General features: G+C 64.9%; 3 protein-coding genes across 4 annotated transcripts; 1 reads left to right on the top strand and 2 right to left on the bottom strand.

Annotated features, from left to right (window-relative positions):
- Positions 1-546: 546 nt before the first annotated feature.
- On the bottom strand, positions 547-6,503 carry LOC309589759 (uncharacterized protein). Its single transcript, XM_082310239.1, has 13 exons — positions 6,437-6,503; positions 5,591-5,634; positions 5,198-5,261; positions 4,798-4,938; positions 3,827-3,925; positions 3,561-3,616; positions 3,298-3,438; positions 3,048-3,090; positions 2,712-2,792; positions 2,379-2,628; positions 2,103-2,158; positions 1,831-2,028; positions 547-1,268 (listed from the first exon to the last, which is right to left on the bottom strand). Exons 1-13 carry the CDS (start codon positions 6,479-6,481, stop codon positions 1,113-1,115), a joined length of 1,374 nt encoding a protein of 457 aa, XP_082166365.1. The 5' UTR covers positions 6,482-6,503; the 3' UTR covers positions 547-1,112.
- On the bottom strand, positions 5,923-17,205 carry GCC1 (GRIP and coiled-coil domain containing 1). Of its 2 annotated transcripts, none has more exons than XM_082310832.1 (3): positions 17,148-17,205; positions 14,832-15,890; positions 5,923-13,534 (listed from the first exon to the last, which is right to left on the bottom strand). In XM_082310832.1, exons 2-3 carry the CDS (start codon positions 15,876-15,878, stop codon positions 12,230-12,232), a joined length of 2,352 nt encoding a protein of 783 aa, XP_082166958.1. In that variant the 5' UTR covers positions 15,879-15,890; positions 17,148-17,205; the 3' UTR covers positions 5,923-12,229. The 2 variants fall into 2 exon arrangements, with proteins under 2 accessions (XP_082166958.1, XP_082166959.1); XM_082310833.1 differs by lacking the exon at positions 17,148-17,205 and adding an exon at positions 16,272-16,285.
- Positions 17,206-17,496: 291 nt separating this feature from the next.
- Positions 17,497-21,228, top strand: ARF5 (ARF GTPase 5). The gene is made up of 6 exons (XM_082310611.1): positions 17,497-17,569; positions 17,675-17,755; positions 19,206-19,315; positions 19,643-19,714; positions 20,523-20,648; positions 20,786-21,228. Exons 1-6 carry the CDS (start codon positions 17,503-17,505, stop codon positions 20,870-20,872), a joined length of 543 nt encoding a protein of 180 aa, XP_082166737.1. The 5' UTR covers positions 17,497-17,502; the 3' UTR covers positions 20,873-21,228.
- Positions 21,229-25,172: the final 3,944 nt, after the last annotated feature.

Below are 25,172 nucleotides of genomic sequence, written 5' to 3'. Positions count from 1 at the left end.
GCAGCGCCTGGTCGGCCCGTGCTCCCGCCTCCCCGGTGCGGTCGCTCCCCCGGGGGCCCCCGTCACCCCGTGGCTGTCGTACCCCTCTGCTAATCGGTACTTGAGCCCATCTCGGCCCCCAGCCTCGGCAGCTTCCGATGGCGCTCCTGGCTCTTGCCCTGAGCCGCTCTCCCTGGGCTGGAGGTCCCCAAATGCTCTTTATGTGTCCATTTGTGCCAGCTGATGGCACGATGGGGGCGAGCGTGGCCCCGCCAACACCCCGAGGGTTTGCCTTTGCACAGGTGATGGCGCTTGAGCGCTCGCAGCCCCAGAAGCAGACGCAGGAGCAAGCATTTGGGCTGATTTTAACTCGGTGGTGCAGAAGCTGGGGCCTGGCAGGCGGCTGTAGGGGCAGACCCATCCCCAGCCATGGCTCCATCTCCGTTGGCGTGGCCTTGGCCGGGCACCGAGGCAGGACGGAGGCACGAGCCGCCCGGCACACTGCCTATTTCTGTTCCTTACCCACAGCAGCAAAGCCCAGGAGCACCTCAGCCATCGTACCTTTATTTGTAAGCACCCTCTCCCGAGCCCCGCGGAGGAGCTCGGCTTGCTCTCTGGCAGAAAGCGTGACTGAAACAAGACCAAACAAAATCACAGAAAGAACCGCCACCTTCCCTGGGATCCTCGCAGTCGCTGTGCAGTTGCTGGAAGCTCTGGGGGTTGCCAAATTGTCTGCGTGGCACCAGCCTCCTCCCACGGCACCTGAATGCCCCGAGCCTGCAGAGCCCTGCTGCCGCCGACAGCCCAGGCCTTGGTGGGCAGAACGGGGCAGCCTCCTTCCAGAGAGCCCCCGTCCCATCGCCCGTGCTCCAGCTCCTGTGCGGCGCGTGGGCTTGGGCAGTCGGGCTGCCTCCAGCAGCGAGGGGCTACGGGTGGGCTTCCCACCGGGGCAGAGCCGCCGCAGCCCCCCGCCGCTGTCAGAAATCCGCCCGGCGCTGCCTGCGCCTCGCCGGAACCTTTCCGAGTCCAGGGAGATCCTGCCCGGCTACGGACGGGCCGCGGGGAACTGCCGGGAATGCGCAAATCCCGCCGAGGCTTTGGGCAGCCCAGAGGCACTGGGACGAGGCGGCAGCCTAGGGAACGGCCCCCAGGGACTCGTCGTAGAAAGCCTTGAGGCCGCGGCGGTGCTGCAGGCAGGGTCTCTCGCCCACCGCCTGCTGACGGAAGTTTTGCCTCAGCCAGCCGTAGACCAAACTGTGCAGAAAGCCCTGGAGGGAGACGGTCAAGGCCTGCGAGAGAGGGAGCAGCGGCGAGCGCTGCCCTTACCTGCCCCCGGGCCGCCCTGCGCCGCAGCAGCGCTGCAAACCCCATCGCCCTCTCCACGCCGGAGAGGAGCCGCGCGGGATCGGCCCGCGTGAGTGCACGGGCAGGGTGACACAGGGAGCCGGGAGCCGGCTTTCCTCTTGGCGTGCTCAGCTCAAACAAGGGAAACACCTGGGCAGAGCGGCGGAGCGCAACGCCAAACCGGGGGTGAGAGCCCCGGCAGAGCCGGGCTGGGACCGGGGCTGCCGCCAGCGAGCCGGGGCCTTTGCCCTGCGCCCATCCCGGGGGGCACCTGGCTGGGTGTCACCGGCGCGGGCTGGCAGCACCCGCAGAGCTCGCCCTGCCCGCGGAGGCATCGCTCTGGTCGGCAGGGACCGGTGTGCTCCCGCTCCTCTCGCCCGGCTCCCGCAGCCCTGCCGCTGCGGCACGGCGGCAGCACCACAGCTCTCACAGCCCCCCCGTCCACCACGCACACGTCCGATGGGGACAAACGTCCCAGCTGCGGAGTGAAAACAGGTCTTTACTTACCGCAGCAACGTAGAGGACAAAGACCGAGGCAGGTCTGATGCTGGTGAAGGAGAGGAGGGTGAGGAGGAAGGCTGCGGATGGAAGACAAAAGGACACTCCTCGGTCTCCCTCTCTCTGACAGTGCTTCATCCAGTTTTTCCCTCTCCGAGTGGCAAATGCCCTTCCCCTGTCACAGCCCATTTCCCATGGCACAGGGCTCTACGTAGGACAAGGACGCGTGTGTACAACCAGGGCCTTCCCGGCGCTGCCCAGGGCCTCGGGGAACTCATTGCCACAGGTTTCTGTAAGGCTGAAAGCATAAACGGGCCCCCCAAGGGATGCGATATTGCTAAAAAGCAGGCCCGTCAAACACGAGCCACCCTCCAGCTCGGGAAACGCGGCTGGAAAATCCTGTCATTGTAAGAGCAGGCGGGCGAACCCAGCCGCCGGTCGGACTCAGCGGCGGTGACGGGGGCCGGCTGTCCTCTCCTTCGGGTCTGCCCAGCCACGGGGTCCTACAGACACCCGGAGGCTTTGCAGTTATTCAGCCTAAGCCGTTTGTCCTGGACCTGGGCGCTGTCTCAGCCCGGGAAGAAAGGGGCTGGAGCAGGAGTTGCGGTGGCTCTTCCCTGCCGGGGCCGCAGGGCATCCCCGCTCCGACTTGCCTGGTGCCCAGCAGAGCAGGAAAACCAGCTGGAAGTAGTGAGAGACTTTGCTGACGCTGCGGATGCTCCTGCCTGCAAAGCCGTCTTTCTCCAGGGTCAGCAAGGGTGTCGCGGCATTCCTCCGGCACCAGAGCTTCACCCTGCGGTACAGGAGCTGGGCGGCGGGAGCGGCGTCAGCCGGGGTGCGCTGGCTGCGGCGGCCGGACCCTGTGCTCGCCCCGCCGTGCCGTGGCTTACCGTGCAGCAGCTGAGCACCAGCAGCAGGTAGAAGAAGAAGAAGATTTTCCCCTCCAGGCCCACGTCCTTCCTACCTACGTACTTGAGAGGCAGTGGGAAATCAGCGGGGCCAGGGGCCAGCCCTGCCCCGAGCGGCTCCTTCCACAGGGGCCGGGCCCCTCTGCTCGAGCAGGAGCACCCCTGCCCCGTCCCTCTGCCAGCACCTGCCCACGCCCCGCGGCCCCGCTGCCTTCCCAGCGTCCTCCTGAGCCCACCCGCCCTTGGCGGCCCGGGCAGTGGTGTCTGCTGGGTGGGGAAAGGGAAGAGCGGGATGGACGGGCGCCCGGCAGCGCTCACCTCGTAGCAGACATCCTGGGCACGGTGGATGAGGAGCAGGCAGCTGAAAGGACAGAGGACGCTGGTGGCCGTCCCCTAACACCCCAGCATTGTCCCTGGGGCAGTTTTTGATTTCGTCCCCTGCCCCAAAGCCTTCACCGCACAGCGGTGGCCCCTGCAGGAGCTGCGGCGTGCCCGAGCCCGTTGAGAAGGGAGCGGGGCGCCCACCCCCGGCTCCCCCGGGGGTCGGGGTGGTGGGACGGGGCTGTACCTGGAGCAGTAAAGGCTGTAGGTCTCGTGGGAGCGGTTTCCTTTCCACAGCACGCCGGGCTCGATGGGTTTCGGCACGATGTCGGTGAGGGAGGTGCCGCGGGCAATCAGCTGTCCCAGGAGCGTGAGCGAGGGCACCAGCCTTGCAGGGAGAGGCGGAGGTGAGCGCATCCATCCCGTCCTGGGCAGAGCCGGGAGGGCAGGCGCTGTGCCGCAGCCCTGCTCGGGGTGGAGAGGGGGCCGGGGCCGGTGGCTGGCACCTACCAGGCCAGGATGTAGGGCAGCCCCTGCCACGCGCTCTCCAGGCACCGGCTCCTCTCCTGCAGGGAGGAAACCGCCGGTGACCGGGGCTGCAGGTCTCGCAGCAGCCCAAGGCTCCAGCCCCGCTCTGCCGGGACGCAGGGAAGCCACTGCCCAGGGAAAGGGGCTGCCCTCGGATCCCCCCGCTGCTTCTCGGGTCCTCCCAGGGCCGGGGCGGCCGTGTGTGGGAAGGGTGATGCTCGGCTGCACCGTGGCTGGGGGTCACCAACCTGCAGAGCTGCCACGTGCCAGGCTCTCCAGCCGTGGACGGTGCGGTAGGCTTCGTACGCGTAGACAACAACCATCAGGAACGAGACCGCGTAGAAAGTCTGGGAGAGGAGAGGGAGAGCGGGCTCCTGCTGCGCCCAGCGCCCCAAGGGCACCGTCCCCCTTCCCTCCTCGCGCCCTGCACCCCGACGTCCTCCCGTGCCCCGGCAGAGCTGCGCCAGCAGCGGCCACGCAGCCCGTCCCTGCGCCACCCCGGGGAGGGGGACGGGCGGCCGCTCTGGCCGGCGGCTTTATCAGGACAGGCAGCTGCAGGCAGCACTGACCACCCAGGTCCATCTGTCCGTGCTGGGCTCTAGGTGGCTCTGTCCCTGTGTCCTGACAGCAGGCCTGCAACCGCGGTGATGGTCACCCTGTGCGCTATGCAACCAGGCAGGCCGATACGTGCAAAGCGGAGCAGAGCTGGCCCCGCGCTGCTGAGCCCCTCCTGGTCCCTGTCCCTGTGCGTGGCTGAGGCAAAGGCCCCGGCGCCAGCAGAATGAGCCTGGGGGCAGAGGGAAGCGGCACGGCCGCTGCGGGTCCGTGCGCCAGGCAGGGCAGAGAGGAGCTGGTGGAGCCGCAGGCGCTGGGCGAGTTTGGGGACGCAGGGGCGAGCACGCCCGCAGCGGGAAGAGCCGTGCTCTGCTTTGCTCTGGCGCACGCGAGCGGCTGCGTTCGGGTTCGCCATCGCGGAGCTGCTGGCAGGGCACGGCGTGGGCGAGTGGGACGCGGCAGGGGGGACGCAGCGCTTGCCTGACTGGCTGGGCACGTTCCCCCAAGGAACCAGCCTTGGTGGCTGAGGACAGTGACAGGGGGAACAGGAGCCATTTCTCAGTAGGAGAAATAGTTCATCGCCCCGGGACTTCCCTGGGGACGCTCCAGCCCGCAGACGGGTCTCAGCTCTGGCGTGAGCCACGCTGCGCGCTGACCCCCTTACCGTGGCCAGCATCAGCCCGTAGGGGCAGGCAGCGTACGCCGGGATGAAGAGCGGGGCCGGCAGCAGCTGGATGGTGGCCGTGCTCAGCAGCGCAGCGGCGGCCAGGAAATCTGCCAGGGCGAGGAGGAAAAGGGGGCGAAGCTGGGGGACGAGACACGGCATTAGCCCTGGCTGGCAGCATCACCCCGGCTCTGCAGGGCTGCCGCGGCCACGTCCCTCCCCAGGCTGGCCGGGAGCGGAGCTGGGACCGGCTGCTCTCAGGGGGGGCTGGTGCGAGTGTCTTGCATCTCCTGCCCCACTGTGTCTTAAGCCCTGCTGCAGTGGTGCTGGCCTGGCTCTGCCTCGGGTTTAGCGGGGGCCAAAACCTGTCCCTGCACCCCCGGGAGCCGGCGGCGCTCACCTGGATGTGGCAGCATCGCCTCCGCCGGGCGGTGACGGCGAGGACCGATCCACTGCCCAGGAGGCTGGAAGAGACGGGGCCGGCGGTTAACGTCCCGGCGGAGCAGAGCTGAAGCCTCAGCACGGTGGCTTCCCGCTGAACCCTTCCCGGTGGGGATCCTGTGCTCAGCCTCCCCCGAGACGGGCAGAGGCCGGCACGGGGATGGGGTAGGGTGGGGGGTTCCCCTCCCCACAAAGGCAACGGGACGGGGCAGAGACCCGCGCTGGGGCGAGGCCGGGTTCCCACGCCCCAGGTTCGGGGACGGAGCGAGCTGCGGGGTGCGGGTAAGACAAGCGGCCTCCCCCCAGCACCGCAGGGCTCGGCCATGGCCGAAGGGCCGGGAGCAGAACCCACCTCAGCAGCGAGGCCGGCAGGTAGATGCACGTCAGCACGAAGACCTGAGGGAGAGAGATCGAGGAGCACGGGCGCCCTGCGGCGGGGCCACAGCGGGAGCCTCGGCTGCCCCACGGCGCGGGAGCCCAGGCACGGCCGGACTCGCTCCCTCGGGCATCCCTGGCCGAAGCAGCGGCGGGCGGCCGGTGCCGTGTGTCACCGCGGAGCGAACAGCGCCAAGGCAAAAAAGGCGTCTTCCCCAGGAGGCTGTGCCCCGGGGCTGGAGCTTTGCTGGTGGCCGGCAAAGTGGTGGGGCCAGCGGCCGGTTCCTCGCCAGCCCCGTGGTGCTGCTGCACGGGACGGGCCCCTCGGTGGCGGCTGCACGAGGGGGCTTCCCTGCTGCGCCCTCCTGAGCTCGCCTCACCCCAGCACCTGGGTTTCCCTCACCCGGGGCTGGGGAGCGCCAAGAAGCCGCGTCCCGCTCCGGGCCGTGCTGCTGAGAGCGGCTCCCAGACAGTGCGGCGTGGGGCTGCCACAGAGGAACCGGCACGACCGCCGGAGCCGGACGGCTCCCAGGGCCCGGTGAGTCAGGCGGAGACAGCGGAGCAGGAGCAGCCGCCCCGGGAAGCGTGGCTCAGGCCCCAGCCAGCTTTGCCCCCCTGCAGAGCCCTGGGCCGGGCGGCTGGGACCCCTTTGCCGGAGCCGTGGCCGCCGTTTGCAGCACCCCCGCAGCGCTGGCCCCCGTCTCCGGCGTGGGGAAGCCCCCTCAGCCAGGGCCCGCAGGGGAGGCCCGAACAGGGTCTGCAGCGTTTGGCAGCGGCTTTCCCAGGTCTCTGCAGAGGGTTTCCTGCACGCACACGCCTTTACCTGGTTATCCGAGAGAGCCGACGGGTGTTCCTCTTCATCCGCCATGGCCGGGCAGCTCGGAGCTGGGAGCCTTCCCGTCCCCTCTCTGCACCGGGCGCAGCCTGGGGTCCGGACGGCTGCACCGGAGCAGCTCCACAGCAGCTCTGTTGGGACACGGCCGGAGGAACCTGCCCGGCCGGGGCGGCAGGAGCTTCCCCAGGGGCGTGCAGGCTGCTACGCGCAAGCCCTGCGAGCAGGGAGGGGATCAGCCCGTCGTGCTGGCGGAGCCCGGGCCGACGCACGGCAGCCTCCTTCGCAGCTCCGTCTTGCACGCCGGGGAGCGAGAACGCAGCACGAGACGCAGCTTCCCGGGGGTGCAGCCGCGAGCTGCACCCTTCTCCATCCCCTGTGCCCCCGAGCTGCTGCAAGCCAGCGCCTGCAGGCAGCGACAGGCATCCCCACATCTGCCGCTACAGGTGCAGGCAGACTTCTCCTTGCTAAAAGGGGAAACTGAGGCACAGGAAAAGGGTCAGCAGGGCAGAGGAAGCCCTAGAGCCCCGGCCAGTGCCGAGATGCAGACTGTGCCAGCGTGCTGCGGGACGGCTGCTCCGCCAACACCAGGAGGCCGGGGCTGGGGCGAGCGGAGGGCTCAGTGCAGGTGCCTCTGCAGGACGCGGACATGACGCAGCCCCTCCGGTTGCTTGCAGCAGGAAGGGAACGAAGGAAAGCACACACCAGCAGCAGAACGGCTGCTGGAGCGGGGAGAGGTGCAGCCGGGACAGCCACCCCGCAGGCTGCTGCCACGTCGGGGAGGGCAACCGCGGCCCCCGACGACACAGGGTTCAGCCGCGGTGCAAAGGAAGGGGCTGCACCTTTATCGAGAGGGCGGCCTTCGGCAGGAGCTGGCACACGGCCACGGAGACAGGCACGAAACGCCGGTAAAAACGTACCCAGCGCGGGGAGGGGGTGCTCGCGCGACACCGGGCCAGGCTCCCCAGGGAGCGGGGCCGAGCCGGGCACTTCGCAGCGCCAAACCCCTCCGCAGCCACGCACCGGCACAGGCACAGGCCCGAAGGCTCAGGGACAAAGAGCATTTGCGTTCCCGTATGCACAGGGACCTCAGGAAATCAAGGGGTTTGGTAATTTTTTGATAATTTCAAAATGAAGGGATTTCTGACAAGCCAGCAAACACCCCCCCGGGCCAAGCAATGCCCGGTACCGTCCAGGCCCAGCCTAGACCCACCGGGTCCTAGCAATAACCACTCTGCCGTACACGTTCACTCGTGTGCGGACAAGGATCACCGAAACCCAGCAAACCCAACCTTCCCTCTACGTTTTCTTCATGCTTGAACGCAGCACCTCTGCCCATCGCAGGTGGCACCTGGCACCGTCCCCGAGGCAGAGCGGGGCCGCGCGCACCCCGCCGTGGTGCCGCACCCGCAGCTCCAGGGACGCTCACGTTCCCCCATGACCTAACGGCAAGAACAGGTCAAATTCACAAGCCAAAAAAAATGGAGTTTTTTTACATCTGGTCAAGCACAGTTTTTGCAAGAGCAGAGAACACCGCAGCCGGGCTGTGCAGCCAGGGCTGGTGGCTCCGGCAGACGCCAGCGCCGTGGGCAAGAGGCTCTGCAGTCCGGCAAAGCGCGGCAGCGCCCAGCCCTGCCGGCTGCGGCAGCGGGGCCGGGGCAAAGCGCTGCACAAGTGCACGCCGGCAGCCAGCCCACGCACGGCTCACCACTCAAACCACAGGTCAAACAGCAGAGTTACGCTTCAAACAGGGGGTTTTTGGTTTATTTCGGAGGGTGTTGGCTGAATGAAGAGATGAAAGAGGGAGGGACGTGGGGGAAGGTCTGAGGGAAGAAGGGGTAGGGATAAGAGCTGCGGGGGAGCCGCGGCTCCGCAGCTGGAACCCGCTTTGTTCCCCTCCTCACCATCACTGCGGCTGCTGCGACCTCCCCGCCGTCCTCCTCTCCAGCTTGGCTGGCAATTTTTCCTGCCCAGGAGCACAGGAGGAATCCAGAGCTGCGGGCGGGGAAGCGCCACGGTGCTCCTGGGCGAGCAGAGTCGGTCCTGCTGCGGCTGCCCACCCTCACGAACCCCCCTGGGATCCCTTCTGGGTTACTTCATTCTCCAGAGGCCCCTCCAGAAGCGCACGGGGCAAAGGGAGGCCAGGGATCCCCTCAGCCTGCGCAGCGAAGCCCAAGCAGGAGGAGGCATCACCGCCCTCAGCCGTGGTGGGAACGGCTCCCGCAGGGTAAGATTTTGAGCAACGCCTGTGGTTTCAGAGGCACCGCTTGATTCAAGCTTTCCAAATCGGGACCAGAGACCAGGCTCTTCTCAGCAGATCTCTTGGCTGAGCCAACACTCGCATCGTCGACAACTGCATCAAAGCCGAGGAGCCCAAGACCAAACGCTCCCTGGAACCAACTCTCCAATCTCCATCCCGTTCTCTCCACCAGAGCAGCACATGGATCCCGCGTGGGACCGACTGCCGATGCTCTCGGCCTGGCCCCCGCGCAGAGGCAACGTCCACGCCAGCACAGGGAACCGCCGACGGCTTGGCTTTGTCATCCCCTCCCGCGACCTCCAGCAGGCGCAGGTCCCGCCCGGGGCACGTTTTCCCTGAGGATTTTTTTGAGGAGAAATTGGCACCAAGGGTTGCGTTAGCCGGAGCACTGCCCTTGCCTTCAGCAAGGTGGGATTTGTGGAGCGGGCTCCTGGGAACTGGGCCGCTGACAGGACAAGGACCGCTGGCACGGCGCTGAGGGGACCGGACGCCATCCTGCTCGGCTGCTGCAGCTCTCCGCACGGCCCAGGCACCTGAATTGCAGAGGCGCTCGCAGCCTCTGGCTCCCCGCGCCGAGACGCTGGGAGGCGGGGAGGGTGCGGTGGCTGGGGAGCCCCGCTCAGCTCCTGCCGCCTCTCGGCGCCCGCTTCCTCTGCGAGGAAAACAGCGCGCGCTGCGCCGGCCTCGCCACGTGTGCCGGGGCACGTGCGGGTACGAGAGCAGCTGCAAAGCTGCAGCCGTGCAAGGACCGTGCATTCAAGAGCGAGCAGCACGTACCTGTGCTGAGCCGCGGGGCTCGTCCGGCCGGAGCAGCAACGGCTCATCAACCCGGCCGAGCCGGCGTGAGCTGCCGAAGGCACCGGCACTGCCCAGCGGCGCAGCAGCTCCCTCCCGAAGAGCTGCCCAACCAACCCGCTTGTTAACTCGGCTCCAGGACTCGGGAGAAGCCTGGGGACTGTTAAAACAAGACTTAATGCCCATGTTTACAGACACCTTCCCTGTACTCTGGGACTGGGAAGTTGTGCTTCAGTAGCCAAGCTTTAATTAAAAACAAAGCAGGTGCACGAAAACAAAACTCAAGCGCGATTTTGCCTACGTGGATGAGAAAGCTCTAGAGGCTTCAGCAAAAGCAGAGCCAGGAGTAGCCGGTTCCCAGGGCTGCAGGCAACCACCCAACATCTCTGGAAGCAAAACGTCCCTCCCTGGTTTTAAGAGAGTAGTGACCATTGAAACAGCAGCACAAACACTTCCCGACGGGCGCTTTTCCAGGAGATCCAGCCAGCACCGCTCTTCCGGCCTCGCAGAGACGCTCCTTCCCATTTCGGATAACGCCAACGGGCAGCGCTGCGCACACAATAGCTGGCGCCCTCGGTTTTTTCTCCTGACCTTGCATAACCTCCGTTACGGAAAGCATCAGCCCCCTGCCCCAGAGCTCAGGAGCAGTGCACTGCAGCAGACAGCGTTTTGGACAGAGAAATCCGCCCTGCTGACCCCGCAGAACCTCTCCCACCTGCGGAGCCCGAAGCCCCCGAGGTGCAGCGTTTCCCCCGGCCACGCGGGCCAGCCAGGACCGCGGCCGAGCCCGCTCGTGCCACTTGCTGCTTTCCTTGTGCGTCACTTTTCAGAGCCAGGTCCCGTCCCAGGGGAGCAGGCCCTGGCAGTGCCGGGGGCGGCTGCAGCGGGAGGGATGCTGCACCCTAAGACCGCCGTCCCTGGGGACTGGGCAACTGGTGGGTGCCCTCTAGTGGCCCCAGCACCCAGGGGACCGGCTGGGGAGATCCCCAGGGACCCAGTCCGTCCCTCCAGACGGGCAGCTGCTTCCCTTGTCTCAACCACCAACCTGGCAGGGGGGGAGACGGAAGGCGAGGGGAAGGCAACAGGGTGAAGCCAGCCGCTGCCCCAGCCCTTCGACCGCTGAAAACACGGGCTTTGAGGCTGAAACAGCGCCTTCCCCGTCTCCAGCCGGTCAGCTCCCCAGGCACCCGAGCGCAGAGCTCAAACAACCAACGGAAAGGTCAGGTTCCTACCACAGCAGAGGAGAGAGGAGCTTGCTCGTGCCAGCGCTGGCCTCGCACCGAGCCTGCCAGCTGCCCTCCCCGGCCCGGGGCAGGAGCGGGCAGCTCCCCCAGCGCGCTCACAGCTGCACGCCGCAGCTCCCCGGGGCCCCGACCCTTCTCACACAGCCCACTAATATTCAAAACACACGCTCTGGTTTTAGTCTCGCAACCGTTCATAAAACGCCTGTCACAGCCGTCTCCCACCGAGCCAGGGCTTTCAGCTCGGTCGTTCTGGGTCCAAGCAGGAGCCGGCAGATCCGGAGCACAACTGCAAAGCGCAGGCGTGCCAGCGGTCCACCAAAGCCAGAGGTGTTTCAAAATGCTTTGGCTTCCTTCCTGCCACGCTCACCAATTCGCAGGGAAGTTAGGCAAGAACCTCAGGGCCTGTGCAGCAGCAGGCCAGCTCCTCACCCTCGCCCAGGGCTTACTGCGAGCCCAGGGCTCCCGCAGCCCCCGGCGCTGCGATCCTCTGCCCCTCGCTGCTGCTCGCTGCTTCGATCCCAGCAGGAGCAACGCCTTGTTCCCAAAACCAACATTGCGGAACACCCAAGCTTCACCAAAACTCCCAAATGCTGAGAAAATGACTGCTGAAGGGTCGATGTGCCCAGTTCAGCCTTTCCCCCCTTGGCTTTCTGCACCACCCTGGTCCCCATCTCAAACAGGGTCAGAAAGCTCAGATATCTGCTCTGAAAGACCTGCTGCGTAGCAGCTGCTGGTGCGACACCGGTGGGGAATCGCTGCTTGCACCACTGCAGTTACAAGGATTCAAACTGTGAAATCCTTAGGATCTCTCCGCCTTCCCGGGATAACGGCAGAGAGAATCCCTGGCCAGTAACGAGAGCACGCCGTAACACGCTGTGCCGTCGGACGGCCCCTGGTGCTACGAGGAGCTGCTGTATCCACCGGTATAAATTTGGCTCTAGGTAAAAAAAAAAAACCTTTTGAGAAATTGCTCAAGGTTTTTTGCATTTGGATGATGCTGGTAGTTAAGACACATCCTTCTTGCAGGCTTTCAGCTCTTTGTCTTATGTTATTTTAGCACCCTGCTAAGTGCTTCCCCCCGGCCTTTAAATCTTTTGAGGCACAAGCCTGTCTGGCGTTTGAAGACACACGCAAGCTCCACTCTAATGGAGCTCCTCACCCTACGCCTGACAGGTAGGGATTATTTTAAATTGTGTTTAAAAAAGCATCAGTATCTTCAATTTTTTTTTTTTTTTTAAATCAAGTTCCAACTCAGAGCAACTTCTCACACCAGAGAGCAAGAGAGCACTGCGATCCTAGTGGAACAGTTGGCACAATTCTGCTTCAAGTTAGTGCTAAGAGCACTGGTTTAAGCCCAATTCTTTGCTGAAAGCTCCCTGCTCCATCGCACGGCTGGAAAGAGGTTACGCCACAAGCGAAGTGGTCTTAGTTAATCATCAGAAACGTGTTGCTACGCAAAAGCAGTCAGGAATAAAAGCTACCACCTCATCTCTTCCCAGAAAGCCACCAGCTGCTGTAAGCCGACTGTTTCGTAATAGTTTGCTTTTCTTCTGGGCTGAAATGCAGAATAGTCAATATGGCCGTTAGAGTCTGCTGGCGGCCAAGGGAATCCGGCAGTGTCAAAAATCTATAGACAATGTTCTTGAGGTATTCCAGGTTGGCTCCCTCCCTGCTCTTATCTCTGAAATTCTTCTCGATTTCGCTTTGCAGTGCGGATACCTCTTCCTGGTGCTTCTCCTGCTCAACCAAGATTTTCTCCTGGAGCTGGTGAACTTGCATTTCCAGCTTGTGCTTCTGCTTCCTCAGCGCTACAATTTCCACTTCTTTGCGAGCCAGCTGCTCTGCGTACAAGAAGAAGGTGGGCTCACTGCTGGCGGAGAGATGAAGAGCCTGGGGGAGAATCTCTGAGGAATCATTACCTGGTGAGTCACTGCTAGCAGCGTCGCTCCCTGGCGCTAGGTAGTTTTTGGACCCTTGAAGCCCGTAAGGCAACGTGACAGATCTCAGCTGCTCCAGCTCTTGGTCCTTTTCTGCCAGCACCGCCAGCGCTCGGTCCCGCTGTTTGTGCATCTCCTCCTCCAGCTTCAGCGCCCGTTCCCTGTAGTCCAGCTGGCATCGCTCTAATTCCTGCCTATGAATTTGCTGCAGCTGGGACAACTCTTGCTTCTTGGCTTCCATGTCTTGCTGGTGCTGCTTCTCCATTTCATCAGAGGACAGCTGAAGCACAATGTATTTCTCTTTCAGGTCAGCCAGTTGCTCTTGAGCTTCCTCCAGTTCCTTAGCCAGATTGCCGTCTTTGGCCGACTTGTTCTTGAGAACCACTTGCGCCCTCATCTTGTACCTTTCAAACTCTTCCTTCAGCTGCTTCAGCTCCTGCTGATAGTACAAAGCAGTGGCCTTCTCGCCATCCCCAGCCTCGCTGCCCTTTGGCAGCTCCAGCTCACACAGCTTCTCGATGTCCAGAGCGGGCTGACTCTTCTTAGCTGCTGCCTGCAAGAGCTTCTTCAGCTTCTCCATTTTATCCTTTAGAACATTAACATCAAGATTGGCTTCTTCTACGTGAATATCAACGGGGGACCGGCTGGAGGCAGCGATGGCCAGGGTTTTGTTCTCCAGGTCCAACTGTACGATGCGGTCCTTTAGCTTCTGAATGACCACTTGGTCTTTCTGCTTGGCTTTTTCGTAGGTGCCAAGTAGTTCTGACGCTTCGGAGACTTGGTGCTCCAAGTCGGCCACTCGCCGCTCCTCCATCTGGGCGTGCTGGCGGAGCTGCTCCTCTGCCTGCGCAGTCTGAGAGCAGAGAGACACGGCAGGGTTAGATTAGCTCAACACTGGGCAGGAGGTCTGCGGCGGACACGGGGGCTTAATTCTGCTCTGCTGAACTCCGAACAAGCGCAGGGCCATCCTTTCCCCTAGAATCCTAAACAAGCCACCACACGGAATTGCCTTTTTGGATATGTGTTTGGTTTGGGACAAAGTAAACTCAAGGCATTTTTGCTTTTGTTCCCTGCTCTGCAGAGCTCCTGTTAGCAGCATTATCTGCATTGCTGTAGGTGTGCGGGGGGGTGGGAAGCAGCAAACTCACGTCACAATCTGCTACAGGATTTTTTTAAAACGTGCGCGTGCCTTCATACATCTAACTGCAATTTACTTAAATGCTATGCTTGGTCGCACTGATATTAATATAATTCACCGGTTTCTGAGCAGCTACAGCAACCACCCGGTGTTCCCAGTTGTTACAGCCAGGGAGGTCTGACTGACTGATAAATACCCTGGACAACGGCAGCAATCACCTTCGGGAACTACAGCACAGCCAGGGTCAGGCCACCTTCGCCTTGGTCAGAGAGAAGCTGTTACAGACTACTTCCAAAAAAGGGGCAAATTGCACGAAATCAGCCTGATGCTTCAGATTAGAAAGGAGAAAACTTGTTCCAGACTGCAAGGAGATGAGGAGGATCCCATTCCAGTGAGTTTCCAGGTGCAAATTCGGTTACTGGTGCCAAAGCCCCGATGCCAACCCCCGAGCGCGTTGCCCCACAACCCGCAGAGCCACACGGGTTCCTCTTCTCCACCACATCCCTCTTTCTCGCTCTTCGCCCTCCCCCTGCCTGTGCACGGGCTAGAGCCCTTCTCCTGTATTTACCTTGCTTCTCTCCCTAGAGCACTCCAGCTTCACTGAAGAAGGTCCGGCAGGAGGTATTTCCTTTTACCAGCTCCTGTAACTGTGCCTTGCGTCGCACTGACGTGCTTTATGAGACAAGACCACGCTCACGGCCATCGTGGGTCAGAGCAAAGGCCTCTCCTCCCAAGCCCAGCCACTGCCACACCAGGCGGTAACACGTTCAGAACCAAATGACACCGTGGAGGACAGTCACCGTGTAACCGCCTCCCAAATCCCACGGTCACCACCCTCTGATTAACGACTTAGACGCTGTATCGCAAACAGCTTCTATTTTCCTCAGGGACTACCATCCCACCCATCAAAGCCACGATGTTCTCATTGATTTCAAACTTCTCAGACTCTGCGGGACTGGGAAGGGGAATTTGTGCTCCTCCAGCCTCAAACCCTGCCCAGACAGGGAATTACCTTCCTCATCTCCTGCAGCAGCTGCACTTGGAAGTGGTTCTTAAGGCTGGCCATCTCCTCCTGCAGATCCTGCAGGCGGGGGTCTGGCTTGTTGTTCTCCTCCTGAACAGCTCGCAGCTCTCTCTTCAGGTCTTCCACCTCCTGGCTCAGCTGCTTGATCTGCAGCTCGTACCCCTCCGCGCGCTCAGCCATGCACGCCCTCCCGGCCAACGCCTCCCTCGTCTCCTCCAGCTTCAGCTCTGCATCCTGGCGCAGAGTCCTCTCGTTCTGCAGCAGCTTCTGTAGCTCTCGCAGCATAACAGCGTGGTCGCTCTCTTCCTGGGCTCGGTCGTGCTGCTGCGTGATCAGGCGGGCTTTGGTCTCGGCGAGCTGTTCCTGGACAGACTTCAGCTCCGTCTCCAACTTCTCGGTGTCGTCCTCTGCTTTCTTAATGGCGTCATCCAGGTCCTGCTTCATCTTCCTCTTGTCTGCTTGGTAAGAGGCTTCCATGCGGGACTTCTCCTGCGTCACTGTCGACAGAGCGCTGGTCAAGGTGGCCAGCTGGGTCTTCAGCTGGAGCACTCTTTTATCAGCCTCGCCAGCAGCAGACGACGCATCCCCGCTGCTCGTGCTGATGCCGCTCTCCGAACCGCTCGTCTCTTCTGATTTAAGAGAGGAAGTGGTGGCCGCGAGCTTATCGTCCTCAGGCCCTGGTTCACCCTTGGTACTGGCCAGACTGGCAGCCGTGTCTGCACTGGTAGCTGTCCCCACGCTATCTTCGCTGTGAACCGAGCTCCTGTCATCAGCAGAGTCGGCAAAGGAAGAGCTGGAGCTAGCCACGGACGCAGGCTGAGCGCCGCCCAAGCCAATATCTGCCTCGTGAGACACGGACAATACTTTCAAGCTGGCTTCCAAGGCCTCCTTCTCTTTGAGCAGGCTCTTGTACGCTCTGACGACATCCTTCAGCCGAACCTGGTACTGAAGAAGCTGCTTCTTCTGCGACTCAATAGTCTCTAGAAGATCTTTTTTACTCGGGCCACCTCCAAAGTTCATGCCAAACTTCTCCATGATTCATGCAATCTGAAAGGAGAAGAACAGCACAAAGGCTAAACGAGCAGCAAAGACACATCTGCGATCGGCAGGAGCCCGCGGCCAAGCAGGACCACCACCCCGCGCCCCCCCAGGACCCCGCGCGGTTAACGACTCCGCAACGCGTCTGTCACCATGCGCTGAACCCCGCAAAGCGCCCGCACACCCCAGGGGCCGCAGGACTCAGTGCACAGGTAGTGAGGGCTCTGAGGGGAAACACGGTCCTGCTACGACTCGGATGCCTCAAGCTTCTCAGCCAGAGCCAGAGAAAATACTTTAAGGCCTCGTACGGCAATATCCGCTCCCCCTCCGGTCAGCCAGGGGGGTTTACATCCATAAACTTTTACTGTTCAAGAGAAACAATCTCTTAACTTGTCCCTTGGCAGCACGGCTGCCTGCCGTGAGGGTAATCGCCCACCGCCAGCTCTGGGTGCGGGGCTCCGGCTGTCAGGGGTCCCCAGGGCAGGTCATGGCGGGGGGTGGGGGGTGTTCCACTGCACAGGACCTGTCACAGCGGGCTGGGGTGCCAGCACCCGGGGCCGGAGGAGTCACAGGAGGGGAGCACGACAGGGTGGGGTGGGGACACAGTGGGACCAGGGGGGGATTGGGAGCAGCCGCTGAGGCAAAGGGGCTGTGGTGCAGTGGCAGGGGGGCTGCAGGGCTGGAGCGGAGGGGCCCGGAGGGCAGCGGGGGGCTGTGGGGCCACGATGGAGGGGCCCAGAGGAGCAGTGGGGGCCCGGGGGGCAATGGGGGGCTGTGGGGCCCAGGGGAGGGGGCAGGGAGACAGTGGGGGGGCAGGGGAGGCCCGTGGGGGGCTGTGGAGGCCGGGGGGGCGGGCTCGGGGAGGCAGTGGAGGCCCGTGGGGGGCTGTGGGGCCGCGGTGGAAGCCCGTGGGGGGCCAGGGAGGGGACTGGGGGGCAGTGGGGGGCTGTGCGGTCCGGGGAGGGGCCCGGGGGGCAGTGGTGGGGGACTGGGGGGGCAGTAGGGGGCAGAGGAGGCCTGTGGGGGCCTGTGGGGACGCGGTGGACGGGCCCAGGGGGCGGGGGACTAGGGGGTCAGGGGAGGCCTGTGGTGGGCCGGGAGTCAGTGGGGGGCTGTGAGGCGAGGGCGGGCCCGGGGGGTCCCAGAAGGCTTTTGGGCCGTGACGGAGAGGCCGGTGGGGCAGGGGAGGCCGCGGCGGAGGGGCCGGGGGAACCGGGGGGTCCCGGGGGGTCTCCAGGGCAACGCCGGCGCCGCCTCAGGCCTTACCTCCGGCCAGCGGCCGCCGCGCAGGCGCAGAGCGTCACTTCCGCCGGACGCCCCCCCGCCGCCGCGGCGCACTGCGCAGGCGCCTCCGGAAGGGGCGGGGAGCAGTGGGCGGGGCCAGAGGGTGGGGTGTGTTCTGGTGGGCGGGGCTGTGCCAGCGAGGGGCGTGGCCTGAGGGTGCGGGAGCTGGGGCGGTGGCCGCGGGGGCGGAGAGTGGGCGTGGCCCGGTGCGCGGGGGCGGGGCCCGGTGCGCGGGGGCGGGGCCTGCGGAGCGCGGAGGCAGCGCGGAGGCAGCGCGGCCGCCCCCGTCCCGTCCCTCCCGTCCCGTCCCGTCCCTCCCGTCCCTCCCGCCGCCGCCATGGGCCTCACGGTCTCCGCCATCTTCTCCCGCATCTTCGGCAAGAAGCAGATGCGGATCCTGATGGGTGAGCGCGGGGGCGGCGGCGCGGGGCCGGGCGGGGGATGGGGATGGGGATGGGGCCGGGGCTCCTACCGGTACCGGCGCCGGTGACACCGCCTCTCGGTTGCAGTGGGGCTGGACGCCGCCGGCAAGACCACCATCCTGTACAAGCTGAAGCTGGGTGAGATCGTCACCACCATCCCCACCATCGGTGAGTGCCCCGGCACCGGGCAGGGCCCCCGTCGAGCAGCGGGTACCGGGCAGGGCCCCCACCCTGCCTCCGACAGCCGGCACCGGGCAGGGCCGCATCCCGCGGGCCGTGCCGCCCACCCGGGTACCGCTTCCCGAGCCCCGGTGCCCCGTGTGCCCAGCCGTTACCCTCCCGCTGTCCCCCGTCCGTCGGGGTGCTGGGGCACGGCCGCGGGGGGTGCCCGGCGGGGAGCCTGGCTCGCGCCCCAAAATGCCCCTTGCGGTCCCCGGCACGGGCGCCGGCACAGATTCACCGGTGCGAAGCCGAATTTCCCGCCCTGGTTGGCTGCCCTCCGCCCGCCCCGCGGTGGCGAACGCGGAGCCGGAGCCGTTACGCCGGTGCGGTCTGGCTCCGGTCCGGGGGTGGAAAGGTGCTTTCGTGGGCAGGAGGTCGCTCCGCCCGTGCGGGCAGGCTGCTGTCCTGCCAGATCCTGGGTGCAAAGCCTTCAGCGGGTGCTCAGCACCATCGCCCGTAGCGTTATCAAGGCCTGGCCCAGGCTGCCCAGGGCAGGGGGTCCCCATCCCTGGGGGGATTGAAAAGCCGGGGAGATGTGGTGCTTGGGGACGTGGTTTGGTGGTGGCCTTGGCAGCGCTGGGTTAACGGTTGAACTCGATGGTCTTAAAGCTCTTTTCCAACCTAAACAATTCCGTGATTCTATGATTCTGTCTCCCACAAGCCGATGGAGGACGGGCTGAGGGCTCAGGGAGGCTGGTCGCCCGTGGTGTAACCATGCCGGCCAGTGCTGCTGAACATCTTCACTGGTGACCTGGGTGATGGGAGGGAGCACCCTCAGCAAGCTGGCGGCCGGGCCCGAGCCAGGGGTGGTTGTGCACCGCAGGGTGGTGCTGCCGTCCGGGGGGATCCGGGCAGGCTGGAGAAATGAGGAGAGCAACCTCCTGGAGTTCAGCTGGGGGAAGGCCAAGTCCCGCCCTTGGAGAGGAACAACCCCAGGCACTGGTGCCTGTTGGAGAGCAGCTCTGGGCAGAAGGTCCCGGCAGTCCTGCTGGGAAGCAACCGGAGCAAGCACTGGGCACGTGCCCCTGTGGCTCGGGGCCACCAGCCCCTGGGCTGCGCTGGAGCTGAGAGCGGGTTGGGAGAGGAGCTCCTGCCCCTCTGCTGAGACACCTCGGGGTGCTGGGTCCGGCGCTGGGCTCCCCGGCGCAGGAGAGACAGGGACCTAATGGAGTAAGTCCAGTGCAGGGCCACGGTGATGATGAAGGGAGCGTCTCTCATCGGAGGAGAGGCTGGGAGAGCTGAGGCTGCTCAGCCTGGAGAAGAGATGGCTCGGGGGGATCTCATCCATGGGCGCGAATCCCTCATGGCGGAGTAAGGAAGATGGAGCCAGGCTCTCCTCAACGGTACCCAGAGGCAGTGGGCACCCTCTCCCCACGCCCCTCCTTTTCCCCCGCAGGGTTCAACGTGGAGACGGTGGAGTACAAGAACATTTGCTTCACCGTCTGGGACGTGGGCGGCCAGGACAAAATCCGACCCCTCTGGCGGCACTACTTCCAGAACACCCAGGTAGCTGGAGGGTGGACGTGGGCATCATCAGCTGCGGCGGGGCTGGCCCGGGGCTCCCCGGGGCTTGCGGCCCGATCCTGCCTGAGCGGGGCGTGTGAGGGGCGGCAGGGAATGCGTCCCGGTCCCCGGGGCGGTGGCCCAGCACCGGGACCTGGCGTGGGTGTTTGCCCCATCGCCCCATCAGAGGGGAGTGAGGCAGAGGGGTCCGGCGGAGGAGCAGGCAAGGGGGCAGTGCTCTGGCCCTCGGTCTGGGGGTGCTGCAGCCCGCCTGGGATACCCCCCTCTGCTCCGCGCAAGCTGCCCGCTGCAGCCTGGTTTCTGCCACAGGGTCTCATCTTCGTGGTGGACAGCAACGACCGAGAGCGAGTGCAGGAGTCTGCCGACGAGCTGCAGAAGATGGTGAGTGATGGGGGGGATTCGGTCTGGCAGGGAGGCGGGTGTCCCCCAGCCCTCCTCCCACTCGCCTGGCTCTGCAGCAGCGCCTGGGTGGGTGCGAGGTGAGACCCGGGTCTGCTCTGCCCTGACGCGGAGCCAGGGGCGTCCGTCCAGGGACGGGCTTGGGGACCCGACAGTGACTCGTCTGCCAGGCCGAGCGGGACCTGCAGGGATCAGGAGCAATTGCAAGGGGGAAAAATGGCCAAGAAAAAAAAATGGCCAAGAAAACTGGCTTTACTTAGTCAGGGCTTTGCTAACCGAGCACCATGGGCGCACGGGGAGGGGAGGCAGCGTCCAGAGACAACATCCCAAAGCGAGCCGAGAGGTGGGGGTCATTTACTCCCCGGCACGGCTGCCTGGGGGGGCAGAGCGTCCTTGGGGAGGGAAGCTGGTGCAGAGCAGAGCGTGTCACGGCCTGAGAGCGGGGAGGAGGGACGGGCAGGTGCCTGCTGCCTGCTTGCTGTCGTTCGGAGAGCGTCGTGCCCGCCCTCTTGCGCTGCCCCCATGGCGGTCGCGTGCCCCCCTGCGAAGGGCACGGGGGCTCGTGGGAGAGCGTCCCGGTGCCACCGAGACCTCCAGGCAACGATGGGGGCAGGAGGGCAGCCAAGATGCTGGAGGTGAGCGGAGGAGCTGGAGAGCCATCCTGGCTCTTTGGGTCTGCCCAAGCCGGGTCTCGCTTGCCGGGGTGCCGGCGCTGCCGAGGCTCACCGAGGGCTCACCGAGAGCCGCCCTCCGGCAGCGCCCGGCTCAGCCGTCCCCGCTCTCTCCGCAGCTGCAGGAGGACGAGCTGCGGGATGCCGTCTTGCTGGTGTTTGCCAACAAGCAGGACATGCCCAACGCCATGGCGGTGAGCGAGCTGACCGACAAGCTGGGGCTGCAGACGCTGCGCAGCAGGACCGTGAGTGGCCGGGGAGCCGTCCCCGTCCCCGTCCCTGCGGGAGGGACCCGTGGGGCCGCGGGGCTGCTCCTGGGGAGCAGCGGGCTGGTGATCTGCAGAGCCCGAAGCCCTTTTCTCCATCTCCTTCTGTTTTGCAGTGGTACGTGCAGGCAACGTGTGCGACCCAGGGCACGGGGCTCTACGACGGGCTGGACTGGCTATCGCACGAGCTCTCCAAGCGCTAGCTGGGCTGGCAGCACGGGACTGGATGAGCCGGGGACGGCTCTTCCAACTGCTGTTTTGTTTGGTTTTCTTTGTTTTATTTGGGGGGGGGCGGTCCTTTCTCCCCCGAGTGGCCTCGTCTCTGTGTTTATCTGGTAGGACTTGAACCTCAAGGACTCTTCGTGCAGCTCCACTTCGCGGTGTCCTGCCTTCGCCCCGGCAGCACTGCGTGCTGGCCGTCATCCTCACCTGCATGTGCCGTCTGCGAGAGCTTGCCCGGACCTGCTGGGGTGGCATGTCCCCAAGCGTCCCCGCTCCTCGCCCGGAGCCGGCGGTGGGGGCTGAGCTTGGCTGGGAGGCAGCCCTGCCGCGGCGGGACAGGAAGGATCCTCCTTTTTATCCTTCGATAAACTTTATAGTTCTCTTTCTCTTGGGGAGGGGACATATGGCTGCGTAACGTGCTGTTGTATATCGAGTAATTAAACACCACGACTTTGTACCCTGCACATTTCTGGCTGGCTGCGGGTGCCGCCTTAGAGCCCCGCTCCCCGACGTGCATCTTCCACGAGCATCTCTGGGCACGGGGATTTGGGCCTTAATAAAACCCGGCGTGCGCTGTGCTGGGACGCAGAGGAGGTGGGCAGAGGCTCCCAGATGCGTTTGCAAGCTCGTTTCCTCGTCCCCTGGTGCCAGGAGGGGGACTGACCTGTTTTGTAGCCGCCCCGGGGTGCTGTCGGGGTCGGTGCTGCCTCCCTACCGTGCTGGCTGCCGGCCCTGGGGTGCTGGGGCCGCGCCGGGGGAAGCGCTGTGGGGTTGGCTCAGGCCACGTGCTGCAGGAGCGCTAATTGGGTTGTAATTAGTGGGACTGGGCAAAGCCAAAGCCAACGGCGGCCACGCGCTGGCAGCGAGGGGCCGAGCCACGGGCGCTGGGAGAAGGGGGAGCAGACCGGTCCTGGGCGCTGCCTCCAAAAAGCCCAAGGCTGGCGGGAGGCGGCAGGCACGGAGCGTCGGGGCGCCCGGCAGCAGCAGGGCCACGCGTGGCGGGGCTGAGGGCCCCTCTCCCAGCAAGGCGCACCCGCGTGCCCCGCAGAAACGCGCTCCCTGCACGGAGCTGAGCCCTGCGCTGGCTGTCCCCAGGCTGTCCCTGCGGGGATGCGCTGGCTGTCCCCCTGCAATGGCTCAGCTGGGTGCTCAGTGCATCAGCACCCACCCTGCTGGGGGGCTCCCACCCAGCGCAGGGGTGCCTGGCCAGGGAGCGAGGGGCAGCGGGGGCCGGGGCAGGGCAATGGGAGCTGGGTCCTTCTGCAGCCTGGGGAGTCAAGGGGCGGGGGGACCCCGAGCCACCCCCCCATCGGTGGCAGACTTGGGGCTGGCCCTCCACATGCCCCGTCCCTCGGGGCAGCTGGGGGTGGCTGGAGCCCGGGGGCAGAGCTCCCGGCTTCCCAGGGCTCAGCACTGCTGCCCCAGGGCCCCGACTCTGCCACGGGAGCCAGGGTGTTGCCTTTGGTGGAGAGAAGTGGGGGGGACAGGATGGACGGGGGGGTTTGCCGGTGCTTCGGTGCAAGGTTTCCCCAGAGCACTTGGCTCTGGGGTGCAGCACCGTGGTCTGGATGGGTGCTGGCTTCGAGCCAGGGGTGCTCCCGGTGCAGAGGCGTGGGAGCGGGGCCACGGGCAGAGCACGGGGAGCCCAGGCTGGACAAGAGGCGGCTGCACCCGAGGTGGCCCCGTGATGGAAGGTGGGGGTTAAGCCATGGCCTTTCCATCCCACCCGATGTGGGGCACCAGGCCTGATTTACGGCACAGCTAGAGAATCCTCGGGGACTGAGAAAGGGCCGGGAGAAGCCGTATCCCAGCTGGTGGTGCACCAGCCGCTGGGCTGCTCGGCTGAAAAACAGCCTCCCCACGATCGGGGCAGCCTCGAGCCTCAAAAGCCCCTTTGCAGCAGAGGACAGGGTGATGCCGGTGCCTTCGCTGGCCGCCACGGCTCCTGGGCGACAGTTAATCCCTGCAAGGTGGGTGACATTTCACGGCGATGTTGGATCACCCATGCCCATCGGCTCCCGGTGCCAGGCTCCCTGCCCTGGGTCACGGATGGTCCTGCCGGCGCTGGGGAGAGCTGTGCCCCCGTCTCCCTGGGGACAGCCCAGAGCAGCAGCCCGGGGGGGCTCAGCTCTCCGTCCACCATGCAGAACCCCCTGCGCCTGGCAGCGTGGCGCGCTGCGGGCTGGAGCCCTGCTCCCCCCGCTCTCGGAGAGCCGGGGAGCAAAAGGACATCCACTCGCTGTGAATAATTTAATGCCCCATTTAGCACCAGTTCCTCCAGCCTGGCCTGGCCATCACCCTCAGGCTGAGATGAAGTGCCCTGAAAATGCCCGCTGTGAGGCCGCGGGGCGTCCCTTTGGCACCGACCGCTGCCACCTCCAAGCCAGCAGCTGGGGAGCACACGTGCTGCGATGCATTTTGCAGCCCCGCTGGTTTGCTGCCTGCTCTGCCCTGGCTGCTTGCAGCCCTGGCCACTGGCGGGTGCCCGGCTGTGCCGGAGTCCCCTCTCCTCCGGTGGTGCGGCCAGGACACGTCCCCGTGGCCATGCTGAGGTCCCCGGTTCGCTCAGCGCCGTTGGTGCTGCCGGAGCCCGGAGGCAGGAGAGCAGGCAGGAGAGCAGGCAGGAGAGCCTGCTGCCTGCCTGCTCCTGCAGGAGGGGTTTGCAAAACTTGCCTGTGCCCAGGGCATGGCACAGTCACAGCAAAGGGCAGGGGGGAGCGAACGCCCCGGCTGCACCCCGAGCCGGGGAAGGAGCCCCCCACCACGCCACGGCTGCCGGTGCGGGCTCTCCATGGGGACGGCACCTTTGTACGAGCTGCCGAAGGGCTGGGGGGGGGGTCCTGCCCTGCACCCCCTCCCCGCGGCCAGGCACCCTGAGGGTTGGCTCCCCGCAGGCTCCCAGCGCCATGCAGCATTTCGGGTGCCCAGCGGGCCCCTGCGGACAAGGTCCTGCACCACGCGAATGGGCACATCGGTGGCAGCGTCCCATGCCGGCCACCGGCCCCTGCTGAGGTCTCTTCTAGTGGGTCCAGCAATTTGTTTTAAATGTTTTTGAAGGGCTGGGTATGAATCGCGGCTCTGCTGCTGAGCGGTGCCGCAGGGCCTGGGTGCCGGTGACCGCAGCAGCCAGCCTCCTGCAGCCCCTGAAAAATACACCCGAATCTGGCTGAGTCGCTCCACGTTTCTGGAAGGAAAAGGCTCCTTCGGAGCCGCCGTGGAGCGTTTGGGGGTCCCAGACTCGAGCGAGAGTTTCGCAGCCTCACACCGCCCAGCTGCGGCAGGGAGCGGCTGCAGCTTAGGGTATTGCCGGGGCACGGCAGCGGCTGCTGTGCGCGGTCCCGCTCTGCCGCCCTGCAGCAGTGCCGCCCGTCCTGTCCCCATCCCTGTCTCTGGGGCTGAACATGGTTGAAATCCCACTGCCGTGGGCTCCGTGCGTGTCGTGGCGCTGCCTGGGGCCGTGCCGGCTGTTTGCAGCCCGCGGCATGGCACAGGCTGCGGCGCACGGGCAGAGGGAGCCGCTCGGCGGAGCTGCAGCCGGAGGGTGCCGGGGCTCGAGGTGGCCCAGGGCATCCTTGCTCACCTCCATCGTATGAGTCTGCCCAGACGTCGGAGATGTCCCCATTCCCAAAGGCTTTCCCCATAAGCTGGGTAGTTGTGCATGCCATGAGTTTGGCAGGTCTCAGCCCACCTCTCCGTGGATGCTGCCGCAGCTCAGCTGGGTGGCCGGGACAGACAGACGGCCAAGACGGGGCTGGGGCTGGTGCAGCCGCTGCGTCGCAGGTGCAGGCGAGTTAAAGCCTTTGGTGGCATCCTCAGAGACACCGTCAGCGTCCCCGGGACTGAACGATTGGGTAACACGGCTGCGTTTTTCACTTAGAAAAACCCATAGAACGCTTTTCTCTTATAGAAATGATTTTTTCTTGCTTAAAAAGACACAAATTAAGCTGGAGCCCGACGTTGCCCAGGGGGACTGAGGGCCCCCCCAGGCTGCCCTCAGAGCGGTCTGCTGAGGCTGGGCTCCCGGCCAGGGGCCGTGGGGACGGTGACTGCCGCAGTGTCCCTGCCCAGGCCCCGCAAACGGGGAAAGCCCCCACCTCGGGCTGAGCCCCCCAGCTGGTTTCCTTTGGCTGAAGGAAATAATAATTTTCCTTCAAATAAAACCGTTTCTTCAGCCTGCAGCGGTGCTCCGCGCCAGCGAGGGGCACCTTTGCCCTGGCTCCGCCGTTGAATTCCCTTGCTAAACAAACAGAAACCCAAAACTTTTTATTTAGTTCAAGGATC

This window comes from Platalea leucorodia (genome assembly GCF_965183815.1).
Source record: "Platalea leucorodia genome assembly, chromosome: 4".
NCBI lineage: Eukaryota > Metazoa > Chordata > Aves > Pelecaniformes > Threskiornithidae > Platalea > Platalea leucorodia.
The sequence above is the reverse complement of the archived record's forward strand: the minus strand, read 5'-3'. Positions and strand labels throughout refer to the sequence as shown.